The sequence below is a fragment of the Ruditapes philippinarum genome, unplaced genomic scaffold (genome assembly GCF_026571515.1).
Source record: "Ruditapes philippinarum isolate M1 unplaced genomic scaffold, ASM2657151v2 ctg1236_1_1_1_1, whole genome shotgun sequence".
Taxonomy (NCBI): domain Eukaryota; kingdom Metazoa; phylum Mollusca; class Bivalvia; order Venerida; family Veneridae; genus Ruditapes; species Ruditapes philippinarum.
The window spans coordinates 160,108-175,382 of record NW_026862350.1 but is presented as its reverse complement, the minus strand read 5'-3'; the positions used below and the strand labels follow the sequence as shown (position 1 = coordinate 175,382).

At 33.6% G+C, this 15,275-nt stretch overlaps 1 protein-coding gene across 1 annotated transcript; it reads left to right on the top strand.

The window, feature by feature from the left end:
* Positions 1–264: 264 nt before the first annotated feature.
* Positions 265–14,400, top strand: LOC132718793 (transmembrane protein 248-like). Its single transcript, XM_060702525.1, has 8 exons — positions 265–419; positions 1,630–1,816; positions 4,006–4,205; positions 5,048–5,163; positions 5,665–5,815; positions 6,666–6,843; positions 12,006–12,146; positions 12,890–14,400. Exons 2-8 carry the CDS (start codon positions 1,667–1,669, stop codon positions 12,905–12,907), a joined length of 954 nt encoding a protein of 317 aa, XP_060558508.1. The 5' UTR covers positions 265–419; positions 1,630–1,666; the 3' UTR covers positions 12,908–14,400.
* The last annotated feature ends 875 nt before the right edge of the window (positions 14,401–15,275 follow it).

Sequence of the window (15,275 nt, the reverse complement as noted above, 5' to 3'; positions counted from 1 at the left end):
GGAACCAATCAAATCTTGTGTTACTTGCGCGAATGTTCCGTTTCATTAACTGGGTCATTTTGGTAGCATCTAATATTTTCCATGATTAAGTTTTAAAGAACTGTTTGCATTTAATACTTCGTCATAATTGTAACCACCCTCTTGTTTTGCTATCTAACTATTTAACTGATTGTAAGATGGCGAAAATCAAACTTACTATTACAATTTTAAGGAACTACTTTTTGTTTCAAAACAATGTGGGCGTTGTTTAGTCTTGTGTAGGGCAATCAAGCATGTCTTTTTACGTCACAGAATTTGACAGATACATGTATGACACGACTACACGCTTACTGAAAAATACGTGCTAAGATAATCGATTTAATGCAGTGTAATTATGTCAATTAGGGTTCAATTATGGTAGCAACGTTACTGAATACCAGGTAATTAAATTGTTAACACGTTGTTCTAATAATTAATGCTTCCACACAAGTGAGATTATACGGGAAGTTGGAATTTCTGCTTTGATAAAGTGGGTGGGGTAATACAATGTGTTGCTGCCTCCGTTGCAGCCCTGCTTCTTGTATTTGATAATTACACTAACATTATGGTGACATTCACTTAATCAACGCAGTTTCTTAAAACGTAACTAATCAACGCAGTTTCTTAAAACGTAACTTATTAGTCTTTGTTTTAAATCATTTGAAATATGTATCAATTTATAGTTCTCCCTTCTATGTATACTGGTGCCTCATATTTCCGTGGTACTTAACTGTTTAACCCAGACAACAAAAGTTAAGAGGATAAAATTCTGGAAAACACAGTGAATATTGTAGGAGACACATGTCAATTGCATCATAGTTTATTCAATTTAATGTTTGCATGTAGGCAATTATGTATACAACAATTCAATACACACCCATCTGCGGCCTTGTGAGTAAATTTGTGTTCTCATATTTCCAAGGCAATTACATTTTAACAACTTTTAAAAGCAAAACCAATATTAAACTTTATCTATTAGAACACCTATACCTAGGCTCATCTGAAAGGGGCGATTTTCTCTTTGGCATTTATCAAATACCTCAATGGTTGTTTTACAAAGAAGATTTTCTCAAAAGGTATGCAATCTAAAAGAAAAATGGTGAAATATTAAATAACCTTGCTGTAAATCTGAATAAATATTTTTTTTTTAGTTCTATATGTAATATTTCGATAAAAATACAATTAAATAGTAAAAGTAAAACTACTGGCAGGTTCATTAAGTCTAGGAGGCACTTTAGACTGTTTAAGTCTGATACCTTGGAAATATGGGTACCACGGAAATACGAGGCACCAGTATACAACAATTGAGTTGTTATATTTTCTCAAAATCAATTCCTTTTATGTGCAAACTTTGATTTTTTTACTTTCTTTTATACATGTATGGGTTCTTAAATTGTGCTGATAAGTGATATGATGTCTGTTGAACTTGTTAGAGTTTTATCAAATGACTGATATGCTAAGTTGATTTCCTATATTTCCTATAAATTATTTTCCATGATTATACACACTGCAATGTTTCAGGTAATCTTAACTCTGTCTTTCTCAGGACCAAACAATTATGTTATATAATAGACTAAATATTCATAGTTTTTCTTAATTTTACGTTTTCAGGTGACTATAGAGTAACAGATTGATTGGAAGATTAACAATGTGGATGATATGTGACAATATGCGGGGCTTTATGGCCTCAAGGCCTCCATTAGTTTTGTTTATGCTATGCCTTGGAATATTCGCTTTTATACTTCTCACTGTGGGCTATGTAATCAAGGTGAATGATATCAGAAATCCAGATGAAAAGGTAACAGTGACTTAAAGTCTTTAATGTAAATTCTGCCATTGTGATAAACAGTAATGATATTGTATCATTGTATTTTGATATATTTCAGTAAATTAATTATCAATACAAACTCAAAAAAAAAAGATATTTGATAGTGTTGACTAATAAATAAATGTTTATGTCCAGAAATGACAAAAAATAAAGTCACCAATGCATAAATGGAAATATGTTCCCTATCAAAAAGATATGTGTTAAGTTTTATTATAAAGAAGCATAATTAAGCTTTATCAAAAACTGTTCACTTCTGGTCACAGAAATTGAATAATGTGCAGCTTTACATGGACTTGAATAATCAAGAACAGTGTTCTGCAGCTCTACAGAATGAGCTACTGGCTGCATACATATATGAGCCGCGTCATGACAAAACCAACATAATGGGTTTGCGACCAGCATGGATCCAGACCAGCCTGTGCATCCGCGCAGTCTGATCAGGATCCATGCTGTTCGCTTACCAACTCTATTACAAGTAGAGAAACTGATAGCGAACAGCATGGATCCTGATCAGACTGCACGGATGCGCAGGCTGGTCTGGATCCATGCTGGTCGCAAACGCATTACGTTGGTTTTGTCGTGACCGGCTCATATATATTCTTTTAGGTACGGAAAACATTGTGAATTGACTCAAGAGATATAAATCAACACAGGCTCATGTTGGGTGCCAAATTTCACTTGATGAGAAATATGTGCAGTCTGATCAGAGCAATAATGAATAGAACCATTCCCTGCTCTAACGTTAAAACTATTAGCTGAGCTACACATTAGCATGCACATAATAAATAATTTATACTCCCCAATTTGTAAACAGTTCTATAAATTGAAATCAGCATGCATATGAAATATAAATGAATTATACTCAATATTATATTGATGAATATTTGTCTATCAAATCAATAACATCAAATGGTAGTTAACTTATTGGATGGCAAAGTTATTTATAAACGTTGTTGACTTTTTAAACATTTGGCTAGTACAGCTTCATGGTGATGTTTAATTTCTATCATTGGTATTTGAATTGTACTTATACCATATACCTCTATCACCAGTATAAAGAACCAACAATGTGAACATCAAAAAATTACATTTTTTGCAATAATTTGCTCTTGTATTATAATTAACATAGTTATTCAATGTGGCTTATTGCTGTGGCTTAATGCTGTGATCTGGAGTGAAAACTAACGCCACCACAACCACAAATTAATATAACTTTTTGGTTGATAATGTTTATCAAGTATTATTGAAAAAAATTTAATTGTCATTTTTGAAGGGGACTATTAATTTTGCCATGGCATTGGAAAAAGATGATCGTTCCATTGCAAATATGAACCAATAATGTCATCTGCATTATCTAGTTCTCAAGCACTCCTATTTATTTTTATAAGAGTTAAGCTTTTAACACTTCAGTACTGCACATAGGTTACAGTATGACTGTCTGTTTGTTTGTTTGCTTGTTCTGTCTGTTTGTTTATTTGTTTATGTAGAAAGTAAGCAACATAATCAGTGTATGTCCTTTTCTAGATGACCTTAACCTAGAATCAATATGTATAAGTCATTGTCATTTATAATATAGATTTTACCTTATCTTTGTTGAGATTGTCCCATTGATTTTCTGTAAGTGACAGACATTATGTTCATTTTCTGCCATCAGGTGGAGCTGAACTTATAGCTGTATACTTCAAAAGATTTTCCATTATATTAATGGTAGTCATCCAGTAATTGATTAAAGAGAAAAAAAAAAGTTCAAAATATAAAAGACTCTTAATGACTAATTAATGACTTTTTTCTCTTGACAGACTAATAATAATATTGATATGAATCAATAAATTCCAAAGAAATATACACTATAAATGAAAAAGCCATACCAACACAAATTGTGGTGGTGGTATTGGTAGTATTCACTCTGGATCATAGCAGTCAGCCACACTGAATTTACCAGAGCACAGTTCAGCCACTGCATTGTTTCTGGACAGGCTGTCAAACAGTTTACCAGTACTAGTTGCTGTTGCTTCGGCAAGGAATGATTTCAGTACATGCCAGAGCAGAGATAAATCAAACCGTAAGTAGATCTGGGTCACACAATTCACAGTCCAACATAATTTGCGGTAACTGGATGGACCTCACATATATAGATATTTAATCTTTTTATATTACAGGATTGGAATGATTTTCTGGCAGGTTTTAAGAATGTACAATTTTGTATGGTATCGGATGATCTAGATTCTATAAATAGTACAGATGACGATGGTCATCTTGGCAGCAAGAATGTTAAACAGGTCATTTCTGATGTACATTCCAAATTAAAAGGGGAAACCCCACAGACTACAGAGAACCCTGGTAGTTCAGAAGATATTATGTAAGTTGTTAATGTGTCTTAACATTTCTGTTAATTTATGATGATAGTTTACAGGGCTTTTTTTCTTTCTATTGCAGGGGCTGTTTTAGGGCTGCTTCCCCAGAGAAAAATTCTTTAAAATCATGCAGTTTTCCCCAAAAATTGAATTTACATCAATTTTTTTATTCCCCTTTTGCAAATATACCGTGTTATTTTCCCCCAAAATTAAGGGCAGGGCTGCTTCCCCAACCTGTGAATAAAGGCCTCGTTTATGATTTAGTCTTTCATGGAGCTCAGACTAAAAGGTCTATGCATAAAGCGAAAAATGTCTCCCTCATTCAGAGTGCATTGTATATGTATTTAGCGCATCATTGGTCAAACAATGCAGAATTGGTATGATCCAAGCTGGATCATATTAAAGAATATTATACATGTACATGTATAAATGGATGGTTCAATTGGTGTTCAATATACATGTACTGTAAATAGGATTGCTCTATTAAAACTTATTTATTGTCAGTTTAGAGTCACTTTCCAAGAAAGGACTGGCATAGATTTTGACTGAACTATGGCCCCCTTTGTGAACATTATGGGTAAAAGATTTTTGGTTAAAGTTTGCATGCAAGATTTCATAGATAACATAAGTTCTGGATTTTAGCTTATGCATCAATTCTTGATTTTAGTTTTTGCATGTATAATGATATTATTCGCAATCCATGTTCTGTTTAAATTTTGAAATTCCCTTGAAGTAATGATTCGAATAATAGATGTTTAAAATTAGATGACTTGGTCTCTTTGTTACAATGTAAGCTATTAATGTGATTATTTGTATGATTTATATATATAAAATGACTGTTTTACAGTATGGTATCAGTACCACTGTGGGTGGAGGTTAAACCAACATTAGACTTTGTCAGCATACCACACAATGTGACACATCTTAGTACAAGAATGAGTGGGAAACAAATGGGCATGGAAGGTATTTTAGTTAGTTATTCAATAATCATCATGTAGTCTGGCCTGGCTTTGATTGTGTTATTTTAAATCTTTTCTTGATGGCAGTGACTGAATCTATATGTGCCGATTGATCATGATCTGTAGTGTATTTGGATAATTTGCTATTTAGTCGGTATATACATGTATTTTGTAATTTTCTTTACTTCCCTAAAAATTGATGAATGGTCATAATCAAATTAACTTAATTATCAGGGGTGGCATAATCTTAATTTTGACTTGTTCGTCTGATTTATCTGAAGCATTTCTTAACTTGTCCGTATGATATTATATAGTCAATTCTTGAAAATTTTCCTTGTCCATACAGGCTGCGAGACAACCTGGGCAATTTGAGAAATTGATTTTACTGCCCCTGCACTTAATGCTTTATACTTTCATGATATAATATAAAAATTGTATGTTATATCTTAACAGTTAGCTTGGTTAAGAAAATTTTATATTTTTATTTTGTTTGTATGTTTTTCAGGTGATAATGCTAATACCGAGTTTAATGTGACGTTAACTCTACCATACCAGTGGAATTCCTCATTATGCCATTCCAACACACAGTGTAAAGTTATACTTATACAGACGTGCGTCCAGCTTCAAGCACCACAAAAACTCTTCCCACATTCCAAGTATGTATACCAGTACTTTATTTCTTTTAGATTTTATGAGCCGTGTCATGACAAAATCAACATAATGGGTTGGCGACCAGCATGGATCCAGACCAGCCTGCGCATCCGCGCAGTCTGATCAGGATCCATGCTGTTCGCTATCAGTTTCTCTACTTGTAATAGGGTTTGGAAGCGAACAGCATGGATCCTGATCAGACTGCGCGGATGCGCAGGCTGGTCTGGATCCATGCTGGTCGCAAACCCATTATGTTGTTTTTGTCGTGATGCGGCTCATATAATAATTAGGTTTGTATTGATATATTGGCACGTTTGCTGTTTTTGCTCTGTTCAAACAACTTTAACCTTGCCCATTAAACCTTCATTGGTCAGAACATATTCATCATCTAAGTGCAGTAAGGGTTAATTTCTAAATTTAATAGGAGTTAACCAGTTGCACTAAGGTGACAATATAAGCTTGATACAAATTACGTCCAGAAAAAGCTTTATTTTGTAATACATGTATTATATCCATTCATGCATGACCTTGACCTTCAAGTTTGAGTTTTTATATTTCACCTAACTGTTATTTATTTACAGATTTCGGGGTCTGTCATACTTGAAGCAAAGTCATTATTTGTCTTCAAGTTCAAATACACGAAACAGTATCACTGTTTGAAGTTTGAAGATTTATACCATAAAGGTTTAGGTTGAATATGAATTTTATAGCTCTTTTGTAATTTCAAAAGCATTGAAATATGAACTTGTATAACAGTTTTAAAGTAACAGCATCTGTGTAAAACTTTTGTTACACAACTTTTCGTACAACATCATATCTTATCATCCACTAAAGACAATTGTTTGTAACTTCCAGGAAACCAAGTATAGGACAGTGTAGGACAGATAATGGGACAGGCGGAGTTGAGAGCCATTTTAAGATGATCAGTAAGCGACGATCAGCTGTGCGACCTATTGATATTGTTTGTAACAGTATGCCCTCGTTTACAATGAAACATGAGAGTGATCCTACATTAGCGATCATGTTATCTCTGGTATGTCTCCTATTTTAAAATATTGCCAAGATTTTTCTGTGTTCCTGACTCAGGTTTTGATCTCAGGACTGCCTGTTAACAAGCTCTTCAGTTAATCACTTTGATGGCTGTGCTTGAAATAGAAGCCTAGCACTAGAAAAAGTATTTATAATCTATGACAAATTTTATTGATTTCAGTTCACTTTGTAATAGAAACCTAGCAGTGGCTAGCACTAAAAAGTATTAATAATTTATGACAAATTTTATTGATTTCAATTGCTGAATTTAAGTTTCATTAAGGGGACCCCTTGAAAACTACAATGAACTCTCCCAAAATCTCAATCATAAGGTCCTTTAGCAGTTTTTAGCATTCTGAATTTCTTGAACAGAATTGATAAATACCTTCTATGACCTTTTATTTTAATAACAAAAGATTTGACCACAAACATATTGATATGTGCTCTTTTGTTAACAAATATGTTGTGTGTGAAATTCTTATTGTATCCACTGATCAGATAATTAGAATTAGACAGAACAGGGATCTTTGTATTGTACAGCTCCAGTTTTTGGAACTGTCCATTAGGAATTAAGAGGATATCAAGATGAAAATTTAAAGTCAGTCAGGCAACAGTATAGAGCCTGCCTGGCTGCAAACTGTTGGCAAAGACTGATCAGTTGATGTTTCAGCAATGTAACATACAAGCATTCTTTTCCATTTCCATAAGGTTTGAATGAATAATTGCTATGTGGGATTAACCCTTTAATGGAAAGAAGCTGTAATTACATGCTCATAAGTGACCAGTGAAGAGCCTAGTTAGATTGCCTATGAACAGCCTGCAACATTTTCGATTTTGTCATTTTGGGTGTTTTTAGCTCACCTGTCACTTTGTGACAGGGTGAGCTTTTGTGATCGCTTTTCGTCCGGCGTCCGTCCGTCCGTCCGTCCGTCGTCCGTCGTCCGTCCGTAAACTTTTGCTTTAAATGACATCTCCTCATAAACCACTGAGCCAATTTCATCCAAACTTCACAGGAATGTTCCTTTGGTGGTCACCTTTAAAAATTGTTCAAAGAATTTAATTCCGTGCAGAACTCTGGTTGCCATGGCAACCGAAAGAAAAATCTTTAAATATCTTCTTTTAAACAACCCTAAGAGCTAGAGCTTAGATATTTGGCATGAAACATCTTCTAATGAGTGTCTACCAAGTTTGTTCAAAAAAAAGCCCTGGGGTCAAAATTGGCCCCGCCCCGGGGGGTCATTGATTTTCCCTATATGCATATAGTAAAAACTTAAAAAATCTTCTTTTAAAGAACTGTAAGAGCTAGAGCTAAGATATTTGGCATGGAACATCTTCTAGTGAGTGTCTACCAAGTTTGTTCAAATAAAAGCCCTGGGGTCAAAATTGGCCCCGCTCTGGGGGGTAATTGATTTTCCCTATATGCATATAGTAAAAACTTAAAAAATCTTCTTTTAAAAAACCGTAAGAGCTAGAGCTTAGATATTTGGCATAAAACATCTTCTAGTAAATGTCTACCAAGTTTGTTCAAATAAAAGCCCTGGGGTCAAAATTGGCCCCGCCCAAGGGGGTCATTGATTTTCCCTATATGCATATAGTAAAAACTTAAAAAATCTTCTTTTAAAGAACTGTAAGAGCTAGAGCTTAGATATTTGGCATGAAACATCTTCTAGTGAATGTCTACCAAGTTTGTTCAAATAAAAACCCTGGGGTCCAAATTGGCCCCGCCCCAATGGGTCATTGATTTTCCCTATATGCATCAAGTAAAAACTTAAAAAATCTTCTTTTAAAGAACCCAAAGAGCTAGAGCTTAGATATTTGGCATGAAACATCTTCTAGTGAATGTCTACCAAGTTTGTTCAAATAAAAGCCCTGGGGTCAAAATTGGCCCCACCCCGGGGGTCATTCATTTTCCCTATATGCATATAGTAAAAACTTAAAAAATCTTCTTTTAAAGAATCGTAAGAGCTAGAGCTTAGATATTTGGCATGAAACATCTTCTAGTGAATGTCTTTCAAGTTTGTTCAAATAAAAGCCCTGGGGTCAAAATTGGCCCCGCCCCAGGGGGTCATTGATTTTCCTTATATGCATATAGTAAAAACTTATAAAATCTTCTTTTAAAGAACCCAAAGAGCTAGAGCTAAGATATTTAGCATGAGACATGTTCTAATGGGTGTCTACCAAGTATGTTCAAATAAAAGCCCTGGGGTCAAAATTGGCCCCGCCCCGGGGGTCATTGATTTTCCTTATATACATAGCAAAAACTTAAAAATCTTCTTTGAAAAAACCCAAATAACTAGAGTTTAGATATTAAGCATGAATCATCTTTAAGTAAATATCTACAAAGTTTGTTCAAATAAAAACCCAGGGGTCAAAACTGGCCCTGCCCGAGGGGTGTCATTGTTTTTAACTATATGTGTATAGTAAAAACTTAAAAAATCTTCTTTTAAAAAACCCAATGAGCTAGAACTTGGATGTTTTGCATGAAACATCTTCTTATGGGTGTCTCCCAAGTTTGTTCAAATAAACAAATAAAAGCCCTTGGGTAAAAAATTGGGCCGGGGGGGGGGGGGGGGGGGGCTATATACAGGTGAGCGACCTCAGGGCCATCATGGCCCTCTTGTTATGTAATATTGCACTTTACAAAATCATTAAGGTAAAAGTTTAGTGAAGAAAGAAATCATATTGTTTAAAACAATATTTACCTTTACATGTGACTAAATTTTAGAAAAGCAATACATGTATAAATGTAATTAGTGCCCGCTCAACCGTTTTTTAACATGCAGAAAAAATATATTTGCTTTACGTATGATAATTTTTGTATTATAGTTTGTTCAGGATTATAGAAATACCTACTAGCATAAATCAATTAATGTTTTTTTAGCTCACCTGAGCAATGCTCAGGGTGAGCTATTGTGATCGCCCTGTGTCCGTCGTGCGTCGTCGTGCGTCGTCAACTTTTCACATAAACAACATCTCCTCTGAAACCAATGACTGCACATCAACCAAACTTTGCAGAAATGATCCTTGGGTGGTCCCCTTTCAAAGTTGTTCAAATGGTTCCGGTCTGTTGCATATGTAGGTCACAGGGCCAGAAAAGGATTTCAAAAAACACAAAATTAAAAAATCTTCTTGTCTGAAAGTACATGGGCCAGAGCTTTGATTTTTGGTATATAGTATCATCTATGGGTCCTCTACCAAAGTTGTTCAAATTTTGTCCCTACTGTCAAAATTGGCCCCGCCCCGGGGGGTCATAGGTTTTTCCTTATATGTCTATAGGTAAATCTAAAAAAATCTTCTTCTCTGATTTGGCAAAGGCTATGATTAGATATTTGGCATGAAACATTGTGTAGTAGACCTCTTTCAAGATTGTTCAAATAATGGCCCTAGGGTCAAAATTGGCCCCGCCCTAGGGGTCATTGATTTTCATTACATACATATAGTGAAAACTTGAAAAATCTTCTGGTCTGAAAGTAAATGGCCTAGAGCTTTGATTTTTGGTATATGGTATCATCTATGGGTCCTCTACCAAAGTTGTTCAAATTTTGTCCCTAGTGTCAAAATTGGCCCCGCCCTGGGGGTCATAGGTTTTTCCTTATATGTATTTAGTAAAATCTAAAAAAATCTTCTTCTCTGATTTGGCAAAGGCTACAGATTAGATATTTGGCATGAAACATTGTGTAGTAGACCTCTATCAAGATTGTTCAAATAATGGCCCTAGGGTCAAAATTGGTCCCGCCCCGGGGGTTCATTGATTTTCATTACATACATATAGTGCAAACTTGAAAAATCTTCTGGTCTGAAAGTAAATGGCCTAGAGCTTTGATATTTGGTCTATGGTATCATCTGAAGGTCCAATACCAAAGTTGTACAAATTTTTGTCCCTAGTGTCAAAATTGGCCCTGCCCCGGGGGTCATAGGTTTCTAAATATGTATATAGTAAAACATAAAAAAAATCTTCTTCTCTGAATTGGCAAAGGCTACAGGTAAGATATTTGGCATGAAACATTGTGTGGTAGACCTCTACCAAGATTGTTCAAATAATGGCCCTCGGTCAAAATTGGCCCCGCCCTTGGGGGTCATTGATTTTCATTATATACATATAGTGAAAACTTGAAAAATCTTATGGTCTGAAAGTAAATGGCCTAGAGCTTTGATATTTGGTCTATGGTATCATCTATAGATCCAAAACCAAAGTTGTTCAAATTTTGTTCCTAGAATTAAAATCGGCCCTGCCCTGGGGGTCATTGATTTTCCCTATATGTATATAGTAAAAACTTAAAAAATCTTCTTTTAAAGAACCCAAAGAGCTAGAGCTAAGATATTAAGCATAAAACATCTTCTAATGGGTGTCTACCAAGTTTGTTCAAATAAAAGCCCTGGGGTCAAAATTGGCCCCGCCCCAGGGGGTCATTGATTTTCCGTATATGCATATAGTAAAAACTTTAAAAAATTTCTTTGAAAGAACCCAAAGAGCTAGAGCTAAGATATTTAGCATGAAACATGTTCTAATGGATGTCTACCATGTTCGTTCAAATAAGAGCCCTGGGGTCAAAATTGGCCTGCCCCGGGGGTTATTCATTAGCTCGACTTTTTTTTTTTAGATATATACATATTATATATATACATACATATATATATTATATATATATATATATACATACACACACACACACACACATATATATATATATATATATAATATATATACATAATATGTATACATATATATTTATATATATATATATATATATATATATATATATAGACATAAAAAATCTTCTTTTAGAAAACCCAATAAGCTAGACCTTAGATGTTTAGCATGAAACATTTTCTAATGAGTGTCAACCAAGTTTGTTCAAATAAAAGCCCTGGGGTTTAAACTGGCCCCGCTCCGGGGGCCTATATACAGGTGAGCGACTTTGGGCAATCATGGCCCTCTTGTTTAGGAATTCTGTTTTTTTTTTTTCCATTTAATTGTCATGGTTACACAATTACTTACACAATTCGATATTGATTTCCCTCTTATCTACTAGTACCGGCACTAATAATCTGCAATTGATATTTACAAAGTCAGAAATAGGACTGATCTATTACACATTTTTATATCCGAAAGAATTAAGCATTTCCATGGTTACAATATCACACATCTTGTTTTATATTTTCCAGCAAGACAAATCGGCAATTAACCTACATTTGATGCACACGACCTACTTTCTATTTGTCATGGTGATTACGATGATGTGCTATGGCCTAGTTAAAGGACGACCTACAACCACCAAGGTCAAGAATCATGTCCAGTATTCAGAGGTATGATATGATATAACTTCATTCTTATTTGTATTCGTAAACAATGTAACTTAAAGGGGCTCCACTGAGGTTTTTTGACAAGATGGGACTGGAAATATTTTTTTGAGATTAATGTTCCATTTGATGTAGGTTTTGACCAATACCCTGTGTGCAAAATTTCAGAACATTTGCTGAATCTGTTTTTCCAGAATAATTTTTCTAATTTTGAAAATGACTCAAAACTGAAAAGTGTTGCAATTACAATGCTTTTCACTCAAATAGGGCTTAGAACAGTACAAAAAATATGATTTTAAATTTATTTTTGAGTGTGTTTCTTAATTATCATTTGCATAACTTTCTGTTTTAAGTGTAAAGGTTGATGTATGAAAGAAATTAAAATGTTATGTTTTTAGGCTTTAAGACCTCAGTGGAGTCCCTTTAAAATGAATGTAAATAATAGAATAGTTTTAAGGTGTAGTTAGGGAAGGTTGTTGATACTTATTTAGTTTCATGTCTTATCAAGTAGATTTTAGTATACAATTGCATTTTTGTTATTTTTGATATCTTTCAATGTTTTTTTTTTTTAAATAAGTGTCACATTTAAAAGCCTTATTTTTAAGCATATTAGTACTCAAAGTTAAAACCAGTATCTTCCTGAAATTTTACTATTTGTTATTAGTACATGTATTTAGATTCCAGATGACTTCAGCCTTATTTGTACATGCAGTTAAATTTTTTTATATTTTCATATGCAACCATTTTAGGTGTCAACTCAGGTGTAAGGAAGAGTTTATGCTGCCGTTACTATTGGAGATTAGCTGAAGTGTAAGCACAAATGGTGTAAGACGTTGCCTTTATCATTGTGATTTATAAAAACGAAACAAAATTGATAACTTTAATACAAGTGTGCAATATTTCGTGTCTCGAGTGGCGAAGTCTGTGCTGGATATCAAAATAAACTAGAAGAAAAACTTGAGTTTATTGGCCAATAAGGTGTCACCATTTATTGACCAATAGGAAGACTGCATTTACCGACCAATAGGAAGACAGCATTTATTGACCAATAGGAGGGCAACATTTATTGACAAGGTTGAAAGTATTGTTATAATTCAAGGAACAACTAGATCTTTATTTTATTGACAAACAGATATACAAGTGAGAAAGATATATGTTGGTTGAGTTTTGAACTTGTGTGTGTAGCCCCTGTACCACCAGTAATGTTTTATGGATTGGAACTGCTGTGAATTTTTAGGTCTGTAATGTCAAAGACATTTTTTGAACAGACGAGTCAATTTGAGCAGACAATAGTTTATAGATTACAAAGGTTAGAGTTCACTAAGAAGAAGGTTGGTCATACTTTATATTGGTGGTGTAGGTACATTATTATGGCGACTGGAACTCTATCTGTGTTAATGAAAGCCAAGCTTATAATCAGGGTTGTATTTTGTTTCAGTGAAGTGCTGTTTGTTATACATATAATGTTGTCTGTTTCTATAGACACTAAATTTAAAATTTGTGTTAATAATGAATGTTATATTATTTATTTTTGATATTTAATCCATATGTGTTGTTTTGTATAAAGTTGGGATTCTTTTGTGGTTAAATTTAATATATAATATGATATATATGTAAATGCAATTTTGAAATATTGGTACTCAAAAGTGGGTTTATTCATTGCCTTTAATACACAAAGATTATAATATGTAGAATTGATTAGCCTGGCTCTATACTGCTAGCATATTTTAGGAAAGCATAACTAAAAGCTTTCGAAAAGTAAATTGTTGTTTCATCTTAAGGACAAAAAAACACTAAATCTCAGATTAGATTATTCAGTAAAACCAAAGCCATTAAGAAAATGAATAACTCTGAGTAAGTTAACAATTAGAGAGTATTCAATGAGACAACAGATTACTAAAAATAGCAAATTAAATTTATTATTTCTGTGCTGAATTTGTGGAATGGACTTGCGGGTTTGTCAACTGTACAAGGCTAGATCAAACTATACGGAAGCCTGCTATTTTGGCATATATGTGTGTTATTAAAAAAATAGATATAAATTTTGATGTGTTGTAAAAAAAAATTGTAGAATAATGCACAGTTCGAGTTCAAATCCCCAGGAATGTTAACAATAAGGCCGAGAGACCTGAGTGATTAATTACAAAGCAATTTAACTATAAATGATGCATAATTGTATTATAATGCAAGAAAAAATTATATCTATTACCATTCTAACATGCTTACAAAAGTATGTTTAACTACATTTAGCATAGACAAAATTTTCCTTTGTAATTTATATCATAGAATATGAGATTATGTTTGTATATGTGAAATTAATGCATTCTCTGGCCTATTAGACACATTGATTATTAGATATATTTAGGTGTAAAAGTTGATTGACCAGTATTTTAATTTGACTAGTAGTCATATGACAATTTCGATATTTTTCGAGTGAGACTAAGAAAGTTTTGGAGCACCATACTAAATACCGTATTCCTGTATATACTGGACAAGGTGCTTGAATGATAACATGATAAAATCTTGACTATTCACATGCTGAAATACACTTCTAGACATCTAATTCATCTCTTCACACCAATTTATATATATGGTTATGAATGTTAAATGTAGGAATTTGCGAAAAAGCAATATATTTTCTACTTTATGATCATGATTTCTGCAAGCATCTAGAGGTACAGCACTACTCCAGCACTGTAGTGAGTTAAAGCCATATTTGTCCATAGCATTTTAAAGACTGTCCACATATCAAAGACATGCAGAATAGTACAGCAAGATTGGTACCTGTAAAAAGACTTTATATATACTTCTCCTTACTACCAATGTTAAAACAAGTATTTATTGACCTTGATTGATTACTAATACTGTGATATATATAAAAATCATGTTTGTGTGAGATATATTTAATAACTTCATTGGTGTGATATAAGTAATAACTTTATTGAAAAAAATGTGAGAGAAATTCATTCCATTATACATGTGGTATTGATAAACTACATATTTGTCTGTTGTTAAAAATTTTTGTTCATACATCATTTAAAAGTTCATAAAGATTTCTTTTCACACCTTTGTTACCTACAAGACAATATACCAATGCCACTGATAGGTGTTGTCTATTTGACTTTAATACAGATA

Excerpts from the sequence above, each read along its gene's own strand:
- LOC132718793 (XM_060702525.1), top strand. The coding sequence starts at position 1,667 with ATGTGGATGATATGTGACAATATGCGGGGCTTTATGGCCTCAAGGCCT. Across the intron at positions 1,817-4,005 it reads TCAGAAATCCAGATGAAAAG|GATTGGAATGATTTTCTGGC; the intron begins GTAACAGTGACT and ends TTTATATTACAG. Across the intron at positions 4,206-5,047 it reads GGTAGTTCAGAAGATATTAT|TATGGTATCAGTACCACTGT; the intron begins GTAAGTTGTTAA and ends ACTGTTTTACAG.